This window comes from Oncorhynchus nerka, linkage group LG10, assembly GCF_034236695.1.
Source record: "Oncorhynchus nerka isolate Pitt River linkage group LG10, Oner_Uvic_2.0, whole genome shotgun sequence".
NCBI classification, from domain to species: domain Eukaryota; kingdom Metazoa; phylum Chordata; class Actinopteri; order Salmoniformes; family Salmonidae; genus Oncorhynchus; species Oncorhynchus nerka.
In genome coordinates, this window is record NC_088405.1 from 36,117,447 (window position 1) to 36,140,489 (window position 23,043).

Consider the following 23,043-nt stretch of genomic DNA (forward strand, 5'->3'; position numbering starts at 1 on the left):
AGCCCTGCCACACCTGATGAGCATCAGAGCCGGTGTAGTAGGAGTCAATCTTACTCCTGTATTGACGCTTTGCCTGGTTGATGATTCATAGCAGGATTTCTTATAAGCGTCCGGGTTAGTGTCCCGCTCCTTTAAACATGCAGTCACTCACCCACCATTGCTGCTAAGTCACACACCCACCATTGCTGCTAAGTCACTCACCCACCATTGCATGTTGTACCAAATGGTGGGTTGGACCCAGCTTTATATGCGCAGACAGCTACATTGGTACGTGTTCATTTACAAAGGCATTCTGGGTAAACTCCCTCTCTACCTCTAGCCTGCTCTCCTTCACCACTAGTAGTTACCAGATGCGGTCTACTAGGTGGTTGCTGCTTAAATTCCCCAGGGCTTTTACGAAGTTAGGCAAGACTGCCTTCTCCTATGTGCACCAGAGGCATGGAACAGGAAACAATCTATTGCTTCACCTAGATTTATTAGTGCTCCTCAATGCAAGACTGTGTGTTTCTGTAGACGGGATTGTGTTGTTGTTGTGCTGATTGTATCGTATGCATTATTTTTTGGTGTTGTAATGTTGTATTGATTGCTGCTGCCTTCTTGGCCAGGTATCCCTTGCTTCTCAATGGACGTTTCCTGGTTAAATAAATGCATGTGTACAGTCACGTAAGCCCTAAATGTACTCAGACAGACATGCAGATTAGATTTAGATTTTCTTTATTTAAATACAACAAGACTATCTGTAAACAACATAAGCTCTATACAAAATAGCTGGTTCCATAAAAAATAAGGGGAAAAAACTATGGCTTACAGAAACACAACCATTTCTTCAAGAGATATATGCACGGTTGCACTTGTACATTCTATTGAAGCAGCAATAAGCTAGAGATGCCCACATAAGGTGTTTGGGTGTGACAAAGTACAGTATCCAGAAGTAGCAGGTCCTCTATTTATGTGAGTATAAGTCATATTTTAAGTCTTGTAGAAAATGTACAAACTTTTCAAATAATAATTAGGTATTTTTCTCTTGAATTATTTCCATTGTAACAAATGTGGGCCCACTTTTGCCCCAACTACATCCACTGTGAGCATAGAAATCTGTCCTAAAGGGTTTAAGAGCAGTGAAAATATTCTGCACTTATTCTGAAAAACTGATTTTAGAAATACAACATTTGTTCCAACCAACATCCAATTGCCTTATTCCTGATCCTCAACACAACAGTAACTTTTCCAGAACAGTTCATTTTCAGTTTCAGTCCTGAAGACAGAGATACTCACATAATATTGTCCTGGTCCAAACATCAAGATTGCACTGAGTGGGGCATGGACTATTTGAGTATTTCATTGAGAAGAGCGATGTCACAAGTTACAGGGTGTCAGTCAGACAGACATTAAATAGGTCACACAATGATTTCATAACCAGTGAACAATGTTTCATCTTCTCAAAATGAGTTTTTATTGCCTGATTTATAATCCCCTTTTTGTGAGTCAATTGATTTATTCATAATGTCATTTATGATGACCTTTCTGACTTTTCATTATACCTATGTGCAGTTTGGATTGGCAAAATACAAGTGAAATCCACTCTCTTGTTTACCCATGTTATTAAAATGGAGCTCTCCAAGAGAAAAACCACTCACAAAACGCTCACCTTTGTGTGTGTGAGAGAGTGTGTGTGTGTGTTTATTTGAGAGAGAGGGAAAGAAAAAAAGAGCCAGGCAGACAGAAAGATAGATGAAGAAGAAGAGGGACAGAATATGGTTAGAGAATCTCCAGCCTGTGGTCCCATCAATGGTGTTAAGAGTCTCAGTTACCCCTGTAGCAGTTAGAATCCCTGATGAATGTGGTGGAAATTTTGCACTAAATTGGAGTAGAATCCAGGGAGATCTGATTGATGTGGATTTATGTCAAGGAAAAGTAGGCTGGTCAGATATACAAGTCCTAATTGCTGTGGAGCAATGTGACTTTCTATGTGTTTATAAACCAGAGCAGAGATAATATACGCTGTTTGTCGTGTGAAGGATGACAAGAGTAAGTGATAGGAAATTATGTCTGTTGGTAAGGAGGCTCTTACAGAGATAGGCGACATGTTGCTGCCAGCTCCCTTCTCGTTCAAAACTCATTGTTTGCTCACATTCTCAAAGTGAATACTCAAGTTGTTTACTCTCAGGCTCTTTGGTGTGATATTGCACCTGTTGGTTTGAGTTCGTCGTCGGCATTGAGATATTAGGGCCGTTGGAATTGCAAACTCCTCCTGTTGGGAGTTGTTGAAGTTTTAATGAAATTGGTTTTCCTCCAGGGAAGTTGTAGTGAGAATAGGAAGGAATGCTTAGATGACAGGCTCTTGCAATACAATTCTTCCAATACCTCTGAACAACACCATCCTGCATACTAATATAAATGCAAATCTAACATTTTCAAAGTCGATTAAGTCTAGTCAAGCCTTCTCTTCTTCCAAGACCCTGATGCCCAAAGTTCTGAAATAACAGTTTTAATCAATCGTATCCTATCAACATTCCACACAGTTAAAGCATTGTGACTACTGGGTTTGGAAAACAGCCAAGTGAAAGCGGGGGTAGATCAGAGAGAGCAGATGGGGCTGTCTGCAGCTAGTGGAAACTATAACACTGAGGACAAAGCAAAGGAACTAAATCTGTGTCAAAAGAACCAGCGTCACTAGTACAATTAGACTGTGAGTCCCGGCAGTCAATATCTATCACATCAAATAGAGCACTCTGACAAGAACACTCATATACATTAATCGTTACCTTGATGAACTTTAATTTTCTGCTCCTACTATAAAAAGTGCTTCTGGAAGATATAAAACTGCTTTGGTTGAAAATAGAATTCAGATAAAATGAGGTCAAGAACAGATTGGGTTTTTTTCAGAGAGCAAACCCTTTACAATATTACATTTAGAGATTCTGTTAGCGAACACGAAAACCCAGTCCTAGAGCAAACACATCTATGCACAATCTGGGAAAAACAAAGATGGTGCTTGTTAGTGATAACAGGTAGTGTATCCTGAAGCCGGCTGATATGAAAAGAACACACGATGACCCCATTCCCAATTCCCCACGAAAGAAATTAGTGAAGGCATGATAAAAGCTTTTCAGAGACACCCAAATTCACTCGGGCAGGAAAGGAGGCCGAATGCGTCACACAAGCCACCCAAACATGGCGTCGACAGAGTGTCGAGGAGAAGCGGGTGGGCCAGACAACAACATTGAGAGGAGTGCCTACCAAGGCTGTGGTGGTTGTGCCGAGTGCCTTTGTTGTGACAGGAAGAGGCTACCAAGGTTTTGACACCAGCCACAAATGGTTCCACTCCTCTAGTCAGAAGACCCGCAGCGCTCACGAGGCTGAGGCAGACATGCCCTCTCCTTACTGCACTGTGTGATGTCAGCCGAACCACCAGTTTCTCCATGACACACTCTCGCTCTGTGGCTCCGTGTTCCACATTAAAGACCTGCCTACACAGCTGAGCTGACAGACCCATACGGTACTGTACTCTTTCTTGTTCAACCCCTCCCACCCCCTCTCTTGGTTTCTGCGAAAAAATACCTTTCAAAACCACTTTGCATTGGTTTGGCTTTCAGGTGGAATGGTTAATAGGCTTAGAATGGGACCTTGTTTGAGTTGTAAATGGGCTCATTCAAATTCACAAAGTGTTGTGTTTTTATATTTGTCAGGTTTGCCTACGCAAAATAAAAGGGGAAGCGTGAGCGTTGAAGTGAAAGATTAAAGGGAACAGTGTTCACTGTACTCATACGCTTTGGTTCTTGGTAATGCATTGTTGTTCACTGACTGGCCACACGAACACTAGAAATAAATGATCGATGAAAGAGAAGAGAAATGTTACCTTCCATCCTCACACTGTGACATTGCCAGAAGTGTGGGATTGAAAATTGCATTAAAACTCAAATCTCTTTTGTGGCATGTCGCCATGTGAGAAGAAGGTTGTACTGTGAGATTGGCTAAATTCTGTATAATCCACAGTAATATGAAGGCCTCTGTCTGGTCTGACACAATCCAGCTGCCCTCCAACGATGACATCCTGTCAGGGACATCTGCCCCGAACACCACTGTCACCATGGCAGCCGTGGAAACAGTCCTTGTCCCCATCGGGTTCCGTTACTTCCTATTTGGAATTGACTATTGAAGAAGGCTGTGCTATATGCAAACCTCAAAACACATAACCCCTCATACTGATGTTCCAAGACGAGGGATAAATCAACAAAATGCGTTAAATAAAGTGTGAGACCAATGATAGAGGCCATGTTTCCGTTCGATGCACACTTCCAGGGTGGATGGAGGTCTCTGAAGAGTTGTCAGGGGGAGTAGCGACATCAGGGATCCCTCAGTCGAGAAACTCTGCGGACAGGCTTCGCGTGCAGCGGGCCGAGCGGAACTTGAGCTCATGGTAGCACTGCACGAAGCTGTGGTAGATGAAGGTGATGGGCAGTGCCAGGAGCACGATGCCGCTCACCACGCACAGGCCACCCAGCACTCGCCCAGGCACAGTGATGGGGTACATGTCTCCATAGCCCACAGTGGTCATGGAGATAATAACCCACCAACAGGCGGCTGGAATGCTGGCGTAGTCCTCATTCGGCGACTCCAGGTCCAGGCCATGCTCCAGCAGCTGGGCTAGAGCACTGAAGATGGCCATAGGCACGCAGATAAACAGCAGCAGCATCACCATTTCCCGGTAGCAGCGACTCAGCGTTAGCCCCAGAGTCTGCAGGCCCAGGAAGTGTCGGGCCAGCTTGATCACCCAGAAGATGCGCATCATGCGCAGAACACGCAGGGTGACGCCCGCCCGCTGAAGCTGGGAGTTCTCCCCTGTCAGCATCGTCATGGAGATGGAGATGTAGTAGGGTGTAATGGCCAGTAGGTCGATGATGTTGAGGGGCCGTTTGACAAACTCACACTTGTCCCGCGACACGATGAAGCGCACAATGCACTCAGCGGTGAACCAGCCGATACACACAGCCTCGATGATCCTGTGGGAGGGAGAACCAGGCAGAGTTACCGCGAGCATGAGAGCTGGAAATTCCACTATAGGTCTACACACTACTGTGTATCTACAAGCAATGGACTGCAGACATTACACTCTTACAAAAAAAAGTTGCTACGTAGAATCCATTTTGGTTTCTGGTAGAACCTTTTCACTGAAGGGTTCTTAAATGGTTTCTTGAGGGTTAGGGCCTATTCGTTGGGTGAAAGTGTTTTGAAACAGAAAAAGGGTTAGCCTACAGCAGTGTTTCCCAACTCCTGTCCTTGGATACCCCCAACAGCACACATTTGTGTTGTAGCCCCAGACAAATTCACCTGATTCAACTCATCGAGGGCTTGATGATTAGTTGACAAGTTGAATCAGGTGTGCTTGTCTGGGGCTTTGCGGGTACTCGAGGACTGGAGTTGGGAAACACTGGTCCACAGGGAAAGCCTTTATTAACCCTTTTTTTCTGGTTGATTCAACATTGTTTCCATGTAATTTCAACCAAAAACAAATCATGTGATGACGTTGAATCAACGTGGAAAACTGATTGGAGTTGCAAAAAGTAATTAACAAAAGGGCATTTCGTCTTTTTTTCACCCAACTTTTAACCTAAGTCCAATGACATGGTGCCATTTTCTTTGTTGATTTCACAATGGTTGACAACTCAACAAAATGTAAATCAAAACTAGACTTTGAATTGACGTCTGTGCCCAGTGGGATATGACTTATGGACGCTCTTACATTTTGATGCAATAAATTGATTCTTGGTATTCTAACATTTTCACATCGTAATCCTGGTCATGTTGACATCGTAATCCTGTTGTAATTTACCAACCTGACCACCTGAATTTCTTTATGCCAGAACCTGCAGAAGATATTCTGCGTTTTTAAGTGAGGTTGTAATTTACAGTATTATATTTTTGCTGCCATACTTTACCTTATTAAACTAAGCCACATAGTGAGAAACAACCCTCAGACTGACGTAATCACATGATAATTTACAATGTTCTCAAGTAAACTCATTTGACAACATATAACAGCAGCAAATGTCAAATCAAAGTAGCATGTACATTTTTGACTTTCATTTGATTCTGAGACCATTCCTGGGCCTGGACATTATAGACAAATGTATTGCAGCTCAGTGTGTACAGAATACTCCAGGCTAGAATATGGTAGAGGCATACTGATAAGGGATTTTAGAGGCTTCTTTTCCACCTTAATTATAGCATGGATTAAAGGCAAGTTAGACTTGGTTGAGACTGAGCCCTGAGTATGCCTATTAGGTGTAGAGCGCATGAGGACAGACTGCCACAAATGACCAGAGTAGAGGTAGGGCTGTAATGAGGGATTGCAGTCAGCTAGTCAAAAGCCAGTTACAGTCTAGTCCATCAAAATATGCTGTTGTCAAATGCTGATATACAGTGCCTTGCTTAAGTATTCATTCCCCTTGGTGTTTTTCCTATTTTGTTGCATTAACCTGTAATTTAAATTGATTTGTATTTGTATTTCATGTAATAGACATACACAAAATAGTCCAAATCGGTGAAGTGAAATGAAAAAAATAACTAAAAAGTGGTGCGTGCATATGTATTCACCCCCTTTGCTATCAAGCCCCTAAATAAGATCTGGTGCAACCAATTACCTTTATTTAACTAATTATGTGACTTCTAAAGTCTACCTGTGTGCAATCTAAGTGTCACATGATCTGTCACATGATCTCAGTATTTTTACACCTGTTCTGAAAGGCCCCAGAGTCTGCAACACCACCAAGCAAGTGGCACCATGAAGACCAAGGAACTCTCCAGGTCAGGGACAAAGTTGTGGAGAAGTACAGATCAGAGTTGGGTTAAAAAAAAAGATCAGAAACTTTGAACATCCCACAGAGCACCATTAAATCCATTATTTAAAAAATGGAAAGAATATGGCACCAGAACAAACCTGCCAAGAGAGGGCCGCCCACCAAAACACACAGACCATACAAGGAGGAGGGCCAAGAGAGGCAACAAAGATATCAAAAAGATAACTCTGAAGGAACTGCAAAGCTCCAGAGCGGAGATTGGAGTATCTATCCATAGGACCTCTTTAAGCCGTACACTCCACAGAGCTGGGCTTTACGGAAGTGTCCAGAAAAAAAAGCCATTGCTTAAAGAAAAATAAGCAAACACGTTTGGTGTTCGCCAAAAGGCATGTGAGAGACTCCCCAAAAATATGGAAGAAGGTACTCTGGTCAGATGAGACTAAAATTGAGCTTTCAAGGAAAACACTATGTCTGGTACAAACCCAACTCCTCTCATCATCCCGAGAATATCATCTCCACAGTGAAGCATGGTGGTGGCAGCATCAGCTGTGGGGTTGTATTTCATTGGCAGGGACTGGGAAACTGGTCAGAATTCAAGGAATGATGAATGACGCTAAATCCAGGGAAATTCTTGAGGGAAACCTGTTTCAGTCTTCCAGAGATTTGAGACTGGGACGGAGGTTCACCTTCCAGCAGGACAATGACCCTAAGCATACTGCTAAAACAACACTTGAGTGGTTTAAGGGGAAACATTTACAGTGGGGCAAAAAAGTATTTAGTCAGCCACCAATTGTGCAAGTTCTCCCACTTAAAAAGATGAGAGAGGCCTGTAATTTTCATCATAGGTACACTTCAACTATGACAGACAAAATGAGGGAAAAAAATCCAGAAAATCACATTGTAGGATTTTTAATGAATTTATTTGCACATTTTGGTGGAAGATAAGTATTTGGTCAACAACAAAAGTTTATCTCAATATTTTGTCATATACCCTTTGTTGGCAATGACATAGGTCAAACATTTTCTGTAAGTCTTCACAAGGTTTTCACACACTGTTGCTGGCATTTTGGCCCATTGCTCCATGCAGATCTCCTCTAGAGCAGTGATATTTTGGGGCTGTTGCTGGGCAACACGGACTTTCAACTCCCTCCAAAGATTTTTTATGGGGTTGAGATCTGGAGACTGGCTAGGCCACTCCAGGACCTTGAAATGCTTCATACGAAGCCACTCCTTCATTGCCCGTGCGGTGTGTTTGGTATCATTGTCATGCTGAAAGACCCAGCCACGTTTCATCTTCAATGCTCTTGCTGATGGAAGGAGGTTTTCACTCAAAATCTCACGATACATGGCCCCATTCATTCTTTCCTTTACACGGATCAGTCGTCCTGGTCCCTTTGCAGAAAAACAGCCCCAAAGCATGATGTTTCCACCCCCATGCTTCACAGTAGGTATGGTGTTCTTTGGATGCAACTCAGCATTCTTTGTCCTCCAAACACGACGAGTTGAGTTTTTACCAAACAGTTCTATTTTGGTTTCATCTGACCATATGACATTCTCCCAATCTTCTTCTGGATCATCCAAATGCTCTCTAGCAAACTTCAGACGGGCCTGGACATGTACTGGCTTAAGCAGGGGGACACGTCTGGCACTGCAGGATTTGAGTCCCTGGCGGCGTAGTGTGTTACTGATGGTAGGCTTTGTTACTTTGGTCCCAGCTCTCTGCAGGTCATTCACTAGGTCCCCCCGTGTGGTTCTGGGATTTTTGCTCACCGTTCTTGTGATCATTTTGACCCCACGGGGTGAGATCTTGCGTGGAGCCCCAGATCGAGGGAGATTATCAGTGGTCTTGTATGTCTTCCATTTCCTAATAATTGCTCCCACAGTTGATTTCTTCAAACCAAGCTGCTTACCTATTGCAGATTCAGTCTTCCCAGCCTGGTGCAGGTCTAGAATTTTGTTTCTGGTGTCCTTTGACAGTTCTTTGGTCTTGGCCATAGTGGAGTTTGGAGTGTTACTGTTTGAGTTTGTGGACAGGTGTTTTTTATACTGATAACAAGTTCAAACAAGTGCCATTAATACAGGCAACAAGTGGAGGACAGAGGAGCATCTTAAAGAAGAAGTTACAGGTCTGTGAGAGCCAGAAATCTTGCTTTTTTGTAAGTGACCAAATACTTATTTTCCACCATAATTTGCAAATAAATTCATTAAAAATCCTACAATGTGATTTTTTTATATTTTTTTTCTCCTTTTGTCTGTCATAGTTGAAGTGTACCTATGATGAAAATTACAGGCCTCTCTCATCTTTTTAAGTGTGAGAACTTGCACAATTGGTGGCTGACTAAATACTTTTTACCCCACTGTAAATGTCTTGGAATGGCCTAGTCAAAGCCCAGACCTCAATCCAATTAAGAATCTGTGGTATGACGTGCAGATTGCTGTACACCAGCAGAACCCATTCAACTTGAAGGAGCTGGAACAGATTTGCCTTGAAGAATGGGCAAAAATCCCAGTGGCTAGATGTGCCAAGCTTATAGAGACATACCCCAACAGAATTGCAGCTGTAATTGCTGCAAAATGTGGCTTTACAAAGTATTGACATTTTTTTTGGGGGGGGGGGGTGAATAGTTATGCACGCTCAAGTTCAGATTTTTTTTGTCTTATTTCTTGTTTGTTTCACAATAAAAAAATATTTTGTATCTTGAAAGTGGTAGGCATGTTGTGTGAATCAAATGATACAACCCCCCCAAAAGTAATTTTAATTTAGTGCATCCTAAGTTGCTTGAGTAGAATGTGAGTACCCTTTACTGTATTACCTTGGGACAACTGGCATTTGTGACATCATGTTCACTTAAAAACATTTGCCCATTGAAAAGGGAAACAAATCAGATACAACCATAACCTCCCACCACTGGCTTAGAACAATACCTACCTGCATTGCCTACAACTACACACACACACACACACACACACACACACACACACACACACACACACACACACACACACACACACACACACACACACACACACACACACACACACAGATAGTGTTGGGTGCCTTTCAGGTACCAATACCTTGAGAGCGGTCCGCGTGGCAGTCATGGATACAAGACAGACACACAGGTTAAAGAGCAGAGTGAGGGCAGACAAGAAAGGGATGACAAACAGCTCTGTAGACAAATGGACAGAAGTATTGGCTGACACAGTTATATGTATTGATACATGGCTAAATTTGATTGATTCATGTTCTGATCTCCTTCAAAACATCAAAAGTAAACATGAGTCTTTAAAAAAAGTAGACATGAAACTGAGTGTATTACACCAAGAAACAGCAATACATAATTATTTGTACCTGTCTCCTTGACAGTCTCCTATGATAAAAGGTAGGCGTACTCTACCTGAAATCAGCACATTGGACAGATACTGCAGGCTACCACTAAAAATCAGCACTGTAGACAGATCCTGAGTATTATAGTAGTCTATCATTAAAAATCAGCACTCTAGACAGGACCTGAGTATTAGAGTAGTCTACCACTAAAAATCAGCACTGTAGACAGGACCTGAGTATTATAGTAGTCTACCACTAAAAATCACCACTGTAGACAGGACCTGAGTATTATAGTAGTCTACCATTAAAATCAGTGCCTTGAAGAGGTACTGTCAGATGCCACTATAATCATCAACTTGGATAGTTACCGATACATACGCTCTCGTCCAAAAAGGGAGCCGAGACAGTCACAACTCATTTACATTTACTGCCTTAATCTAAATGTATCACTGTAAACATGTGTTGTCTGTAACAATAGAGGCAACGCTCCAACTTGTTAAGTTCCTCCGCCTCTCTCGATTAAAATGCATGACAAAAACGACAAAAACGACAAAAACGACAATAGTGCAAGGGACAGTGGTGCTTCTGGCAATGAACATTTCGATTGAACACCTTTAAGTGTCCATATAGTATAATATGTCATATATTAATGACAATTGGCCAACATACAAAATGGAGACTTTGGCACATGAAATGTGTTGTTCACTTGGTAGGATCAGACCAGAAGCTCCCTTGACATTTAACTTTAATAAACATTCAGCTCCTCCTCTGCCCCCTTCCCCACAGGGATTCTTACAATCTGTTGCCAGGAGACCATGTGGTCGGGGACCAGGGCCGTTTCCAGCATTTTGGGGGCCCTAAGCGAGATTTGGTTGCCCCCCCCCACCTCATGGCCAAAACATTTTAGTAGCCCCCCTCTTGGTGGTGGAGAGAAAATGTGCAGCTCTACACACTTTGCCATGGTATGGAGATAAAATGTAGCAATTTTAATGCTCATTTCCTGCAGCAAGGTGAAATAATAATACATTTTAAAAAATAGTTATATAATAAGACCTTGAGAAGATTTAGCAGTTTTAAAGCTAATTTCCTGTAATTCTACACAGTTTGCCATGACTTATTCCATGTTCATATGATATTCTATCTGAGTGAGAATAACTAACAAAATCAATGAGTACTCCCTGGTGGTTAGGGCCCCTGGCTACATCAGTAATTCGGCCACGATTACTACAAGGTTTAGATTGCTAGGTAAATTGGTCTAGCCAGCTATCTATAAAATATAAGATGACATGGGCTAATTGAGTGACTGTCAGTGAATTACATAACAAGAGGACAGCTGCTGATGCACTACCAAATTCTGAAAAAGGCACAGGATTCTACTATCCTAACCAACAGTAAATTGAGACTGGCTTCTAAAAATAGTAATAATAATAGTATATAATATATACATACACTATATTTCCTAACATTTGGTTGGGGCCGCCCTAGGTGCCATTTATGTTGCTTAGAAATGGCACTGTCGGGGACTACTAAATAGCAGACTCAGTGGTGTAGTTGAGGGAAAACCCACCGTTTGCAGGAAAATGCATTGAAAGTAGGCCTATAGAGAGTGCTACTTGTTTTCACCAAGACAGGCAATAACAGTTTACACACCTATTTATTTCCAGATTGATGTTGAAATTGGACATCTATCCATGTCCTGAGGACATTGGGAAATGCCTTCAAAACTAGCCATATAGGGGCAACAGTGTGTAATGGCATTGTTGATGGGTGTAATCCCATGACTCTGGATCAGAAGGTTGCATGTTTGACCTCAACCATGGACACAGGTTTGAAATGTTTGGTGTTAACCCTATCCCAAACCTTAACCCTTAGCTTATCCATTTGGAATGAGTGCCTAAATGAAATGTTTTAACCCTATCCCAAACCTTAACCATTCAGAATGAATGCTAAACTTAAAGCTGCAATATTTATCTTTTTGGGAGATCAGATCTGTTCTACGTACGCTATTTCTATGCTTCCCATCCTTAAGTTTAATTTTTGCATCGTTTACTTTCGGTTTTGTACACCAGCTTCAAACAGCTGAAAATACAATGTTTTTGGTAATGGAAAATATATTTTTGCAGCGGTTTAGGTGGTACAATGATTCTCTAAACTATAATTGCTTGTTTTGTCACAAACTGAAATTAGGCGAACTATTCAAATTTTAGCAACCAGGAAATGGCGGAGCGATTTCTGAATAGTGCATCTTTAAGGTGTGATGTTTAATGTGCTGTAACTTATTTTAATGCTAAAACTTAATGTAATGTTTTAACTCCATTGCCAAACCTTAACCCGCACCTTAACCATTCAGAATGAGTGCCTTCACTTAACCCTTAACTTGGATCCATTCCAGCCATTACAATGAGCCCATCCTCCTATAGCTCATCCCACCAGCCTCCACTGTATTATATGCAGAATACAACAATATACATTCTAAATTAGTGCTGGTAGGCCTATGTCACAGCAGCTGAAATAAAACGTTGTGCAGTCTTGTGGTCCTTACAAGTTACAAGTCCATTGAGAAGTAGAGCATTGATCCTATGTAATGTATCAACATCGCAGGCAATCAAATAACGGAGAAATCTGGAAATATGTAATAAAAGATAGAACATAGATACCCGGATGGATGCTCTAAAGAGTCTGGATTGTACCGGTGTTCCTCCACGCTGTTGTTCTCAGCGGTTTTCCAATCTGGCAAAGTACTCACACAAAGCATCACCATGGACACTAAAACAAATATAACGGACACTGAGGCCAGGATTTGTGCTGCGACTGATGAAGTCGGCTCCTCAAAAGTACTTCTCATTCTCTCCAGCCACTTGGACCCCTCTCTCTCCGTGACCACACGAGTCACCAAATTCTCGCCCTTCAACTCTTCCTCGAGTTTGACTTCCTCGTCGGAGAAATGAATATACGAGTCGGACATCTTATTGTCCAGTCTCCGCTGGCAGCAAAACTCCAAGTGTGAGCTCTCCAGCCCCCAGTAAATCATTTCGTTATAGAATGATAGCTCGCACATCTGCGGGACGAACCGTAGCTTCCCGTACTTCACATACAGCATGATGAAACAAAAAGCCTCGGAGTGCCTATCGAAGAAAAACTCATTCCGTTCCCGATCGTAGTCGTCACACACTTCCAGTACTTCTTTCTCCGATGCGCATTTGTGCAAACGGCTCACTCTGCTCAGAGGGAAATCCTTTATCACATCCTTAGGGAACGCATATTTTGTGCCACCCACATTAAGGATACAGATGCTCTTCCCAAACTTCATCTTCCAATTGTTGACAGGTGTTTGTAAAGTACTGAAAAAGGCACCTTCTGCGATTTATACAGCGCCAAAAGGCACCCGTTCCTTATACAACCATCATGCTTTATCCCTCTCTAAGTCCAATATAGGAGTCAATACGTCGTCAAAGTGTTTGGCCGCTATTATTAGCTTTCTTTTGTTATTATCCTTCTGAGAGAGATCTGACCGACTGGAGTTATCGTGAAGACCATGCAACCGAGCGCACTCGCCGTTTGCACCTGACTCCTTGCGCACGTCATGGTGTTCTGAGCGCCTGTAACTCAAGTGTCCAAACCAACTAGTCCTCCGTGTGCAGATCCGAGTAGTGTTACACGGGTCTCTCGCTCACACACACACGCACGCACACACACACACACACACACACACACACACACACACACACACACACACACACACACACACACACACACACACACACACACTTGTAGCTTGTACGGCTCCCTGGGCGTAACCCCCCCCCAAAAAAAGAAATATATGCACCATTCTGCACTAACTAATTTTATTCAGACATTTGGAACACAAATAAATAATCATTGCATTTAAAACTATATAAATAAAATAAAATAAATAAATAAATACTCATAAATAACAAAAATAAGTGACTAAGACAAATATAAACAAATGTGTTGATTTGGCACTCAAGCATCAATACATTACCCAGTCCCCAACACTGTCAACCAAGAGTCAAGACTAAACCAATTCACCTTGGTGGTATGCAGACTGGTTTTATATTATTCTTATCGATTTCGCACAAACCAGAAAAAATGCAACAATATGTCTGTGAAACTATATAGTCAAAGTATTATAAATTATTTTTTAATTTGATTTTTTAGTAGCATTTCGTATTGTGACTGATTTCACTAATTGCTACTGTAAAACATTGAACTGGAATCCCACAATACCAATACACGGACTGGATTATGGTATAATGTTCACTACATTACATCGGGATAGATTTCTCTAAACTTTTATAGTATTCAGTTTTATTGGTCAAAATATTATAAATATAGGCCTAATCACAGTAGGCCCTGGTGCCTTTATGTGCTGCGTGACAAATTACTTATCATTAAATTGGCGTATAACTTGATCCTTTTGTCAATGGGTTTTATGCAGCGCCACATTATCACAATGTATCGGGTAAGGAATCTAGGGCCACATAAAAAAAAGAATCTGTAGACTTATTAATGGATGATTACGTTCCTCTTCAGATCCCTGAGATATTCATCTTTAACGGTATCACAGCAAGAGGGAGGGAGCCTGTTGCCATAGTTGAGGAGGTATCCTGGGAAAAAATACAGTGTGAGAAACAGATTTGTAGGCACTCAAGCCGCAGGGCACTCGGAGATTCAGCACCATAAGTGAACAGAGTCGGTACCTGTTCCAGGGAGAATCCTATTTAATGGAAGTATAGGCCTGAACAGAAAGACAAATTCTGGTAGGGGAATCTAGAAATGGTTCCTATTGAACAGGGACCCTGTAGCCAAAGACAGTAGGCTACAGTTTGAAGAGAGGCATCTACTGTTTCTCCAATATAAATACCCAATCACACTTCTAGCTAAACTCATGCGTAGAAACACCTCATCGGGTCTGTCTCGCGCCGAACTGCGCATGTGCAGGCCGTCAAATCAAAGGCAATGCTTCGATATAAAGTTGTTTTTCGACGAAAATGAAGATGTCAGTTTGTCACGTTCACGAGGTTGGAGTAAAATCGTTGTTCAACTACTTAACACATTGGCTCGAGTCTAGGTTTTGCCTTTAGATTTTGAGAAAATTAACAACTATAAGATTTTTTTTTGCTGTTCTCTGATTGACTTCTCAAACCCCAATTCCCGGTCTGGGCTGTTTGGGCTGTTTCGCAAGCGTTTCCGAAAGTCTCGTGGTGTTGCGCATCTGGGTTTATAAACTCTGTGTTGTAGCAATGGTAAGGGCTGAAATGTTGCAGAAGGCAGGTAGGATCAGGTGCAAGTTGTGCTTTTATTTACAGATGACGATGGTGATCCAGACATTCAATTGAGATATTTGCAAATAATCCCAAGTATATATTTACAAACTTCTCAATAATACTTCCAGTTTGTCTTGTATGTTTCCAAGTCAACCAGCGGTTTTCCCATTCTCCTGCTTTTTACATTCTCCCTTTTTCTAGTCCTACCAGTTTTGACCCTTACCTGTTTCTGGACTTTGTACGTGCCTACTTGACCATTCTGCCTCCCTTGACCACGAGCCTGTCTGCCACTCTCTACCTCCTAGACTCTGATGTGGTTTTGACCTTTTTGCCTGTCCACGACCGTTCTCTTGCCTACCCCCCCCCGGTTTAATAAACATTGTAAGACTCCAACCATCTACATCTGGGTCTCGTCTTGTGTCATGATAGTACGAACTGGCCATGACAGACCCAGCAGACTTGGACCAGCTCAGCCACACTGTCTCCCTGCAGGGAGCCACCATTGGGAGACATCAGGAGTTGTTACATGGCCTTTTGGAAGGACTCAGTTCCTTGACGGAACGCCACGACCATGGGTTAAAGGCTATTATGGAACAAATCAGGGAGTTAGCTCGGACTGTCTGCCACCTCTGAAAAACCCCAATCACCCAGTTATTTTTTCCTATCTGTGGTGAGTTTGTACAGCCTATCCAGACTCCCCGTGAACAACCTCCAGAGCGATATTGTGCCTCCCGGGATTTTCTTTCTAAGTGCTTGCTTATTGTTGAGCTACAGTCATCTTCATTTTATTCAGACGCTCATGTCGGGAAGGGCGCTCTCCTGGGATACAGCAGCTTGGGAACAAAAATCTGCCATTTGCGGTCATTTGGAGGAATTCATGGCAGAGGTGAGAAAAGTTTGAGTCTCCGGTATCCGGGCTAAAGGCGGCCAGCAAACTACTTGACTTACGTCAAAACTCCCGTTGTGCGGCAGACTATGCGGTGGACTTTCGCACATTGGCCGCCAAGAGTGCCTGGAATCCGGAGTCTCTTTTTGAGACTTTTCTGCACGGATTATCTGAGCAGGTAAAGGATGAGCTAGCTGCTCGGGAACTGCTGGTGGACCTCGACTCTCTTATCACCTTAACCATTGACATTGATGGACGCCTAAGGGAACGCAAGAGTGAGAGGAGGTCTGGTCTCGAACGCACCCGATATGGCGCGTTCACCTCCTATGGAATCCGGAGGTTTCCGAAGGCAGCTCTTCCAAGAGGAGTTGAAGTCACCCGAGCTCTCTCGTGAATCTACGACGGGTGAGTTGGATACTCCTGAGCCTATGCAGTTGGGAAGAACGAGGCTATCAGTTTGGGAGTGCTCACAGAGGATGAATAATAATTGTTGTCTGTACTGTGGCAGGGCAGGACATATTATAGCTACCTGGTGATACAGCCTGGTATCGAACCAGGGTCTGTAGTGACGCCTCTACCACTGTACCCGCCTGCCTGTAATTGACTAAAACAAGCAACCAAGAAAATTGCGTTTGAAAAGGTCAAGTTTTTGCTGTGAGCTAATGGGGTAACCATGACTTGTTTTCCCCACAGTAGGGTGGGGCTAACGTTCTATCACCAATGGCACCAGCTCAATGTCATTCAATCATGTACATTTATGGACTTGTTTCATTTGGAAAACAGCAAACACTGCTGTTTTCACTCTTCCTGTCCATAATTGGTTTTGAGTGGCTTGTGTGAAGTATACATTTACATCAATCCTTTGTATATTTGGGAAAACATTCATCACCAATAAACTGTCCAGTGAGTCAGTCAGGTGTGTGTTTGTTCACATTGGGTGAGGAGCATTGAGGATGTAAACGCTACTGCTAGTGATGCACTCGTGGATCATTTCTATAGTAAGAGCCTAACAGCAGTGCGTACATCACCAGCCCCTCAAATCTCCCCATCAACAACTCTCCCTCCATCTCCCCATCCCTACAAGGCCCACTCACCTCATCATTGATTATAGCATGCCCTGATTTGCCTGATTTACGCTACATACTGCAGTAGATTAAGAAATAGATTTGTCCTTCCTCATTCAATTGAGCCACTCACTTTGCCCAGTCAATTGAAACTGTTCACAGAACATAAAGTAACCTGATTTAATTCCATTCCTATGTCCCATGAATGAAGCGGTGGGTGGAGATGAGCTAATCAGGTTAAGGACCCTATTCTTCTTTGTGATGTACTCTTTCTGAGAAATTATGTCACACTAAGGCCCTGCTCTCAAGTGTAGAATTTAATTTACTGTGAAATGGAAAGGGACAGGGGGGAAAGATGGTCCAACATTTTCTTTCCTGGTGAAGTTGGTAAATGGATATATCTGCCATACAGAGAGGGGCACAGGGATTCCTTGCAGAATCTCATGCAGCTTGGTGCAAATAGTTTTTCTTCGATCGAACACTACGACATACACACATATTAAATGGTACGGATAGGTCTATCTGTAGGAATAGCCCAAACTCATTTAGTCTGCAAATTCAACAGCATGTTCTTGTCCAGGGATGGTCAACTTCGGTGAAAATGGGGGCCACAAACTCATCATGAGGGGTCGCAGTGACTCTTGGGTCTGGGTACCCACATCCATACCCACACATAATGCTGTTATTGTGACCGTGTGACCGCCGGTGTGCCGTTAATGAGTCATGAAGGCAGTCTTATTCCACGTGAACGTTTAATCATGGTAATTAGTCTTCTCCAAGTTCTGATGCTGCTGATGGTCATTACTAGCCTACCAAACTTGCTAACTCTCTGGCACTCAGCACTCTATTGTCCCTCTAATCACTCTTGACATCAATGCAACAGTAATCGAAAATCAAATCAAACATTTCATGAGACCCCATGCAATTGCAAGAGAATACAGAGTGATGGCCTCTATTAAAAAGAGGAGGATCCCATCAGCTTTCTATAGGCTAGGCCTACTATATTTATTTCTCAACTTTTCAAATCTTAAGCACATTGCTTATCTTTACAACAGGAGTATAGCCTACCTGGATGGCATTAAAATGAAACAAGGGAAAAGAGTCATCCATTCGCTATTTAAGTGCACAGATGACATGTATCTTTTTCTGCTGCCCCTGTTTCGAGACAGGTGCATGATAATGGTCCATTCTAAATCAAAACTAATTTCACACGCATATTATTTAGTGTATGTAAAGACAAGATTACATCAAGAATAGTGTGATAGCCTATATTAGCCTATCACTTGTGAATGATGTCCAGCATAAGGTAAGAAACATTGAATGCTTTTTTTGTTGCAACTTTTTCAAATCATAGTCGCACATCTCATGTAGCCTAGCCCATAGGCCTATATGTTTTGATAAGGTTTGTATCACAACTAAAGTGGCTAAATAACTTCTTTAAATTTAGCACATTCATCCGCTTTACAACATGTGTTGTGCCCAACTGGCATACATACGCATCGTGTGAGTTTCAAGTTTGGAGAAAATTATTTTCACCATAAAAATCCACATTTATTTTGGGGATTTTTTTACACCCCAATTTCGATGTCTCATCGCTGCAACTCCTCAATGGACTCGGGAGAAGCGAAGGTGGAATCATGCGACCCTTGAAACATGACCTGCCTAACCGTGCGCCTTAACACAACCGCCAGCTTAACCTGGAGGCCAGCTGCACCAATGTGTTGGAGGAAACACCGTTCAAGGGAGTGATGGGAGTGATGAGCCAAGAAAAGCCCCCCCCCCCGGCCAATCCCTCCCCTATTCCGGACAACGCTGGGACAATTGTGTGCCGCCCTATGGGACTCCTGGCCACGGTCGGTTGTGGCACAGTCCGGGAATAACATTTTAAAAACTTTTATAATAAAAGCATTACATTGTGGTAACTTTTGAGAATGGTGTTTTCCTGCTTACTGTCGTGTGCCCATTGCTGCGCTGGCTAGGAAAAACTCCCTAGAAAGGCCAAAACCTAGGAAGAAACCTAGAGAGGAACCAGGCTATGTGGGGTGGCCAGTCCTCTTCTGGCTGTGCCGGGTGGAGATTATAACAGAACATGGCCAAGATGTTCAAATGTTCATAAATGACCAGCATGGTCGAATAATAATAAGGCAGAACAGTTGAAACTGGAGCAGCAGCATGGTCAGGTGGACTGGGGACAGCAAGGAGTCATCATGTCAGGTAGTCCTGGGGCATGGTCCTAGGGCTCAGGTCCTCCGAGAGAAAGAAAGAGAGAATTAGAGAGAGCATATGTGGGGTGGCCAGTCCTCTTCTGGCTGTGCCGGGTGGAGATTATAACAGAACATGGCCAAGATGTTCAAATGTTCATAAATGACCAGTATGGTCGAATAATAATAAGGCAGAACAGTTGAAACTGGAGCAGCAGCACGGCCAGGTGGACTGGGGATAGCAAGGAGTCATCATGTCAGGTAGTCCTGGGGCATGGTCCTAGGGCTCAGGTCCTCCGAGAGAGAGAAAGAAAGAGAGAAGGAGATAATTAGAGAACGCACACTTAGATTCACACAGGACACCGAATGGGACAGGAGAGGTACTCCAGATATAACAAACTGACCTAGGCAAAGTTGCATCTACTCCGTTTGAATAGAGCTTGCTTGACTGACAGCTGACTTACCTGGAATACAGCAAAGGACATCCATTTTGTTTGGAGAAATTTCCTTCAACGTATAGCTTTTGAAATTTGCATTCTCTTACTGTTACCAAGAGAGGCATAAGGCACTTTGGAAAAAATACTGCAGTATTTCTATTTGAGGTTATTCAGGTCAGTGAATGTCACGTGAGTGTTGTTATAGGAGTGGAAACCAGACGTGTTGTGGTGTCAATCTCTTGCTGTCGTCTTCTCAAGCTGCATCGTCTTCTCTGTCAGCGCGTGGGCAGACAATCTAACACACCAAAAGTCTTTGCCGTTGTTCATTCCAATGCTATGTGTTTCTGCGTGTGACAATGTTCCACTTTGTTTGTGTACCTGATTGATTCTTGGTATCGTCGCCTGCTAAACATGTGTGTATTGTCTGAGGGACATTTAGCAGCTGTTGCGATTTCAAAGGAGAGCTCCTGTTATGCTTTGTTCTTGTGCCTCAGCACTCAGCAGAGGAGGACCTGTGGTTGGTAGGTCAGGCGGTAGGCGGGGGACGAGTGGCCTGAAAACTAATTAGGCCCCATAAAGGAAATTCATAAGGGCTCGTCATGACTCTAATTACCTGGCTGGCCGGCTCGCTCGCCGGATCCCTGAGTCTTTCTCCCTACTGTCTGACATTAACAAGCAACATCTCAATACGAGCTATGGCAGTGCTCCCCATGAAGCTGATTAAAATGAGGGTAATCATGGGCTGATCTGTCACCCCTCTCTGCACTCTGCCCGGCTGCTGACTGGCTGAGATGGGGGGGCAAGGGGCCAGAGTGGGGCTTACCCTGCTGGGATGTTTTGACCCCACCCTTGTGTTAATAGGGTAGAGAGGTGAGGCCTTGACTCAATTGTCACTAATGCCTTTTTATCAAGGGCATCTTAAGAGTAAACGGGACCGCTTCTTTTAAATGGTAAAAATATCAAATTCATTGCAAGGTCGTGGGTCATGACCTGCAGTAAGCTCTGAAGTGTAGAACCCCCTCCACCCACCAAATACAGCCTTCCCCTCTAACTCAGGGTAGTCAAACATACAGCCTGTGCGCTGTGGGGTCCATTCCGGCCCGCGGGTGGTTTGAGTAAAAAAAAAGAAAAAATATAACTCAATTTTCTTTAAAATGACTAAAACCAAATCTAAACGGTATACCTACATTCATACAGTGTCAGTCAGGGAGCATTGAAAAAAAATGCATACATGACTTTATTTTTTATTTTGACTGCGCAGAAAAATGTAACAAATTCAGTGCAGCCATCCTGACCTCTTTGAAGACCGAATGTGGTCTCTGGGGCAAAATGGCTTTGACATCCCTGCTCTAACTCAAACACCCCCTTACAGTTTGAGTCTCCCACCATGCACACTCTTTCCACTCATATTTTATGAGTAGCTATCTTTTTTAACCACTATGGGACGGTTGAGCTAACGTGCGCTAATGTGATTAGCATTTAAGTAACAATAACATTTCCCAGGACATAGACATATCTGATATGGTCAGAAAGCTTACATCCGGGGGATCACGTGACCCTTGAACGAGATGGCCGCGTGAACTAAGAGCTCCGCACAAGTAGTTTCCAATTCCTAATCTTACCTCCACTCCAAGTTCACACTCATTTAGCTTTAGTAAGAAAAAGTCATGGCGGCTACAAAAGGCGACACTACAGGTGACATTTTTACCCGGACTCGAGTATTAGCGACGGAAAAAGCCTCCAAGAAGAAGCTAGCTTCTGAAAAAACTAGCGCCATTAGCCAGGAGCAAGAGAACCCGCTCCCCCACGAGGCACAACGAATGCCAACCTCGCACTCTGTCGAAGACATCCTTTCTAAGCTGAGATCCCAACGTACAGAACTAAATACCAAATTAGATGCCATTAACTCTCAGCTCAGTGCGATAGGGGGCAAGGTGACAATCCTGGAAAACGCATTGCCTGACATCAACAACAAGATAACCATAAACGCGGGGCGCCTGGACGAGGCAGAGGGGCGAATCCTATCCATGGAAAACTTATTGACAGATGCCATGGAAACAATAGCATATGCTAAAAAGAAAATCGAGCATCTGGAAGAGAAAACAGAGGACCTGGAAAACAGGGGGCGAAGGAATAATTGTGTTCTATTCAATCTGGGCGAAAAAGAAGAGGGAAACATGCCACTGATCCGCTACCTGCAAGACAAACTTCCCGAGTGGCTCCACCTGCCCACCGACAGGCCCATAGAACTCGAGAGAGCTCACCGAGCACTGAGGCCCCCACCAGCAGCCAGACAACCACCGCGCCCAATCACCATACGTTTCCTGAGATTCACCGATAAGGAACGAGTCCTACAGGCGGCGAAAAACAACACCATCACAGTGGGAAACGCCAAACTCGCTTTACACCAGGACCTGTCAGCTGGAATACGCCGAAAGCGCAGAGAATTTGACGAAGTGAAGAAATACTCCATTGACCGAGGCATCTTCAGGGGATTCAAATACCCAAACGAGCTCAGGATTCTTCACCAAGGAGCCTTGCGACACTTCAAAACTCCCGAAGAGGCAAAATGTTTTTTGAAAGACAATCCTGGCCAATGAGAAACAGACCAATGACTAAATGCGATTAATGCCATTACTAAAGGAGGTAAGACGACATATAGCCGATATCCAGAGACCCACCCCCTAAATGTCATAATAGCCGTCCAAATTTATATTTATTTTCCTTTAACTGAGAGGGATGGGCTGTATAGCCTAACCTAGGCCTACTAATGTTTCAGCCTACTTTTATTTCCCTGTTTTTTTGTTGTTGCTATTATTACCTGGGGTTCCATATGTCCCTTGGGGGGGGTATATGTAGGCTGGGCTATTGATTTAATTTTTCTCCCCTCTTTTACTGAGGTCTGGACGAGGGCAACTGTGTTATTTACTCAACGCGGGGTGGAGCGGATGAGGCATTTCTTTGGTGGGGAGAGGGAGACGTTGTGCATTGCTAACTGTTCCCGGTTTTTGTTTTATTCGGAACACAGAATTGAGACTG

At 43.3% G+C, this 23,043-nt stretch overlaps 1 protein-coding gene across 1 annotated transcript; it reads right to left on the minus strand.

Moving 5' to 3' along the window:
- Positions 1-708: 708 nt before the first annotated feature.
- Positions 709-13,689, minus strand: LOC115135240 (potassium voltage-gated channel subfamily G member 3-like). Its single transcript, XM_029669721.2, has 2 exons — positions 12,786-13,689; positions 709-5,003 (listed from the first exon to the last, which is right to left on the minus strand). The coding sequence occupies exons 1-2, from the start codon at positions 13,436-13,438 to the stop codon at positions 4,358-4,360; spliced, it is 1,299 nt and encodes a 432-aa protein (XP_029525581.1). The 5' UTR covers positions 13,439-13,689; the 3' UTR covers positions 709-4,357.
- Between the last annotated feature and the right edge of the window lie 9,354 nt (positions 13,690-23,043).

Bases quoted from the DNA above. Each gene is read 5' to 3' on its own strand.
- LOC115135240 (XM_029669721.2), bottom strand. From the start codon at position 13,438: ATGAAGTTTGGGAAGAGCATCTGTATCCTTAATGTGGGTGGCACAAAA. The intron at 5,004-12,785 runs GTATCTATGTTC...TCCCTCCCACAG, and splicing joins TCTTTAGAGCATCCATCCGG to GATCATCGAGGCTGTGTGTA.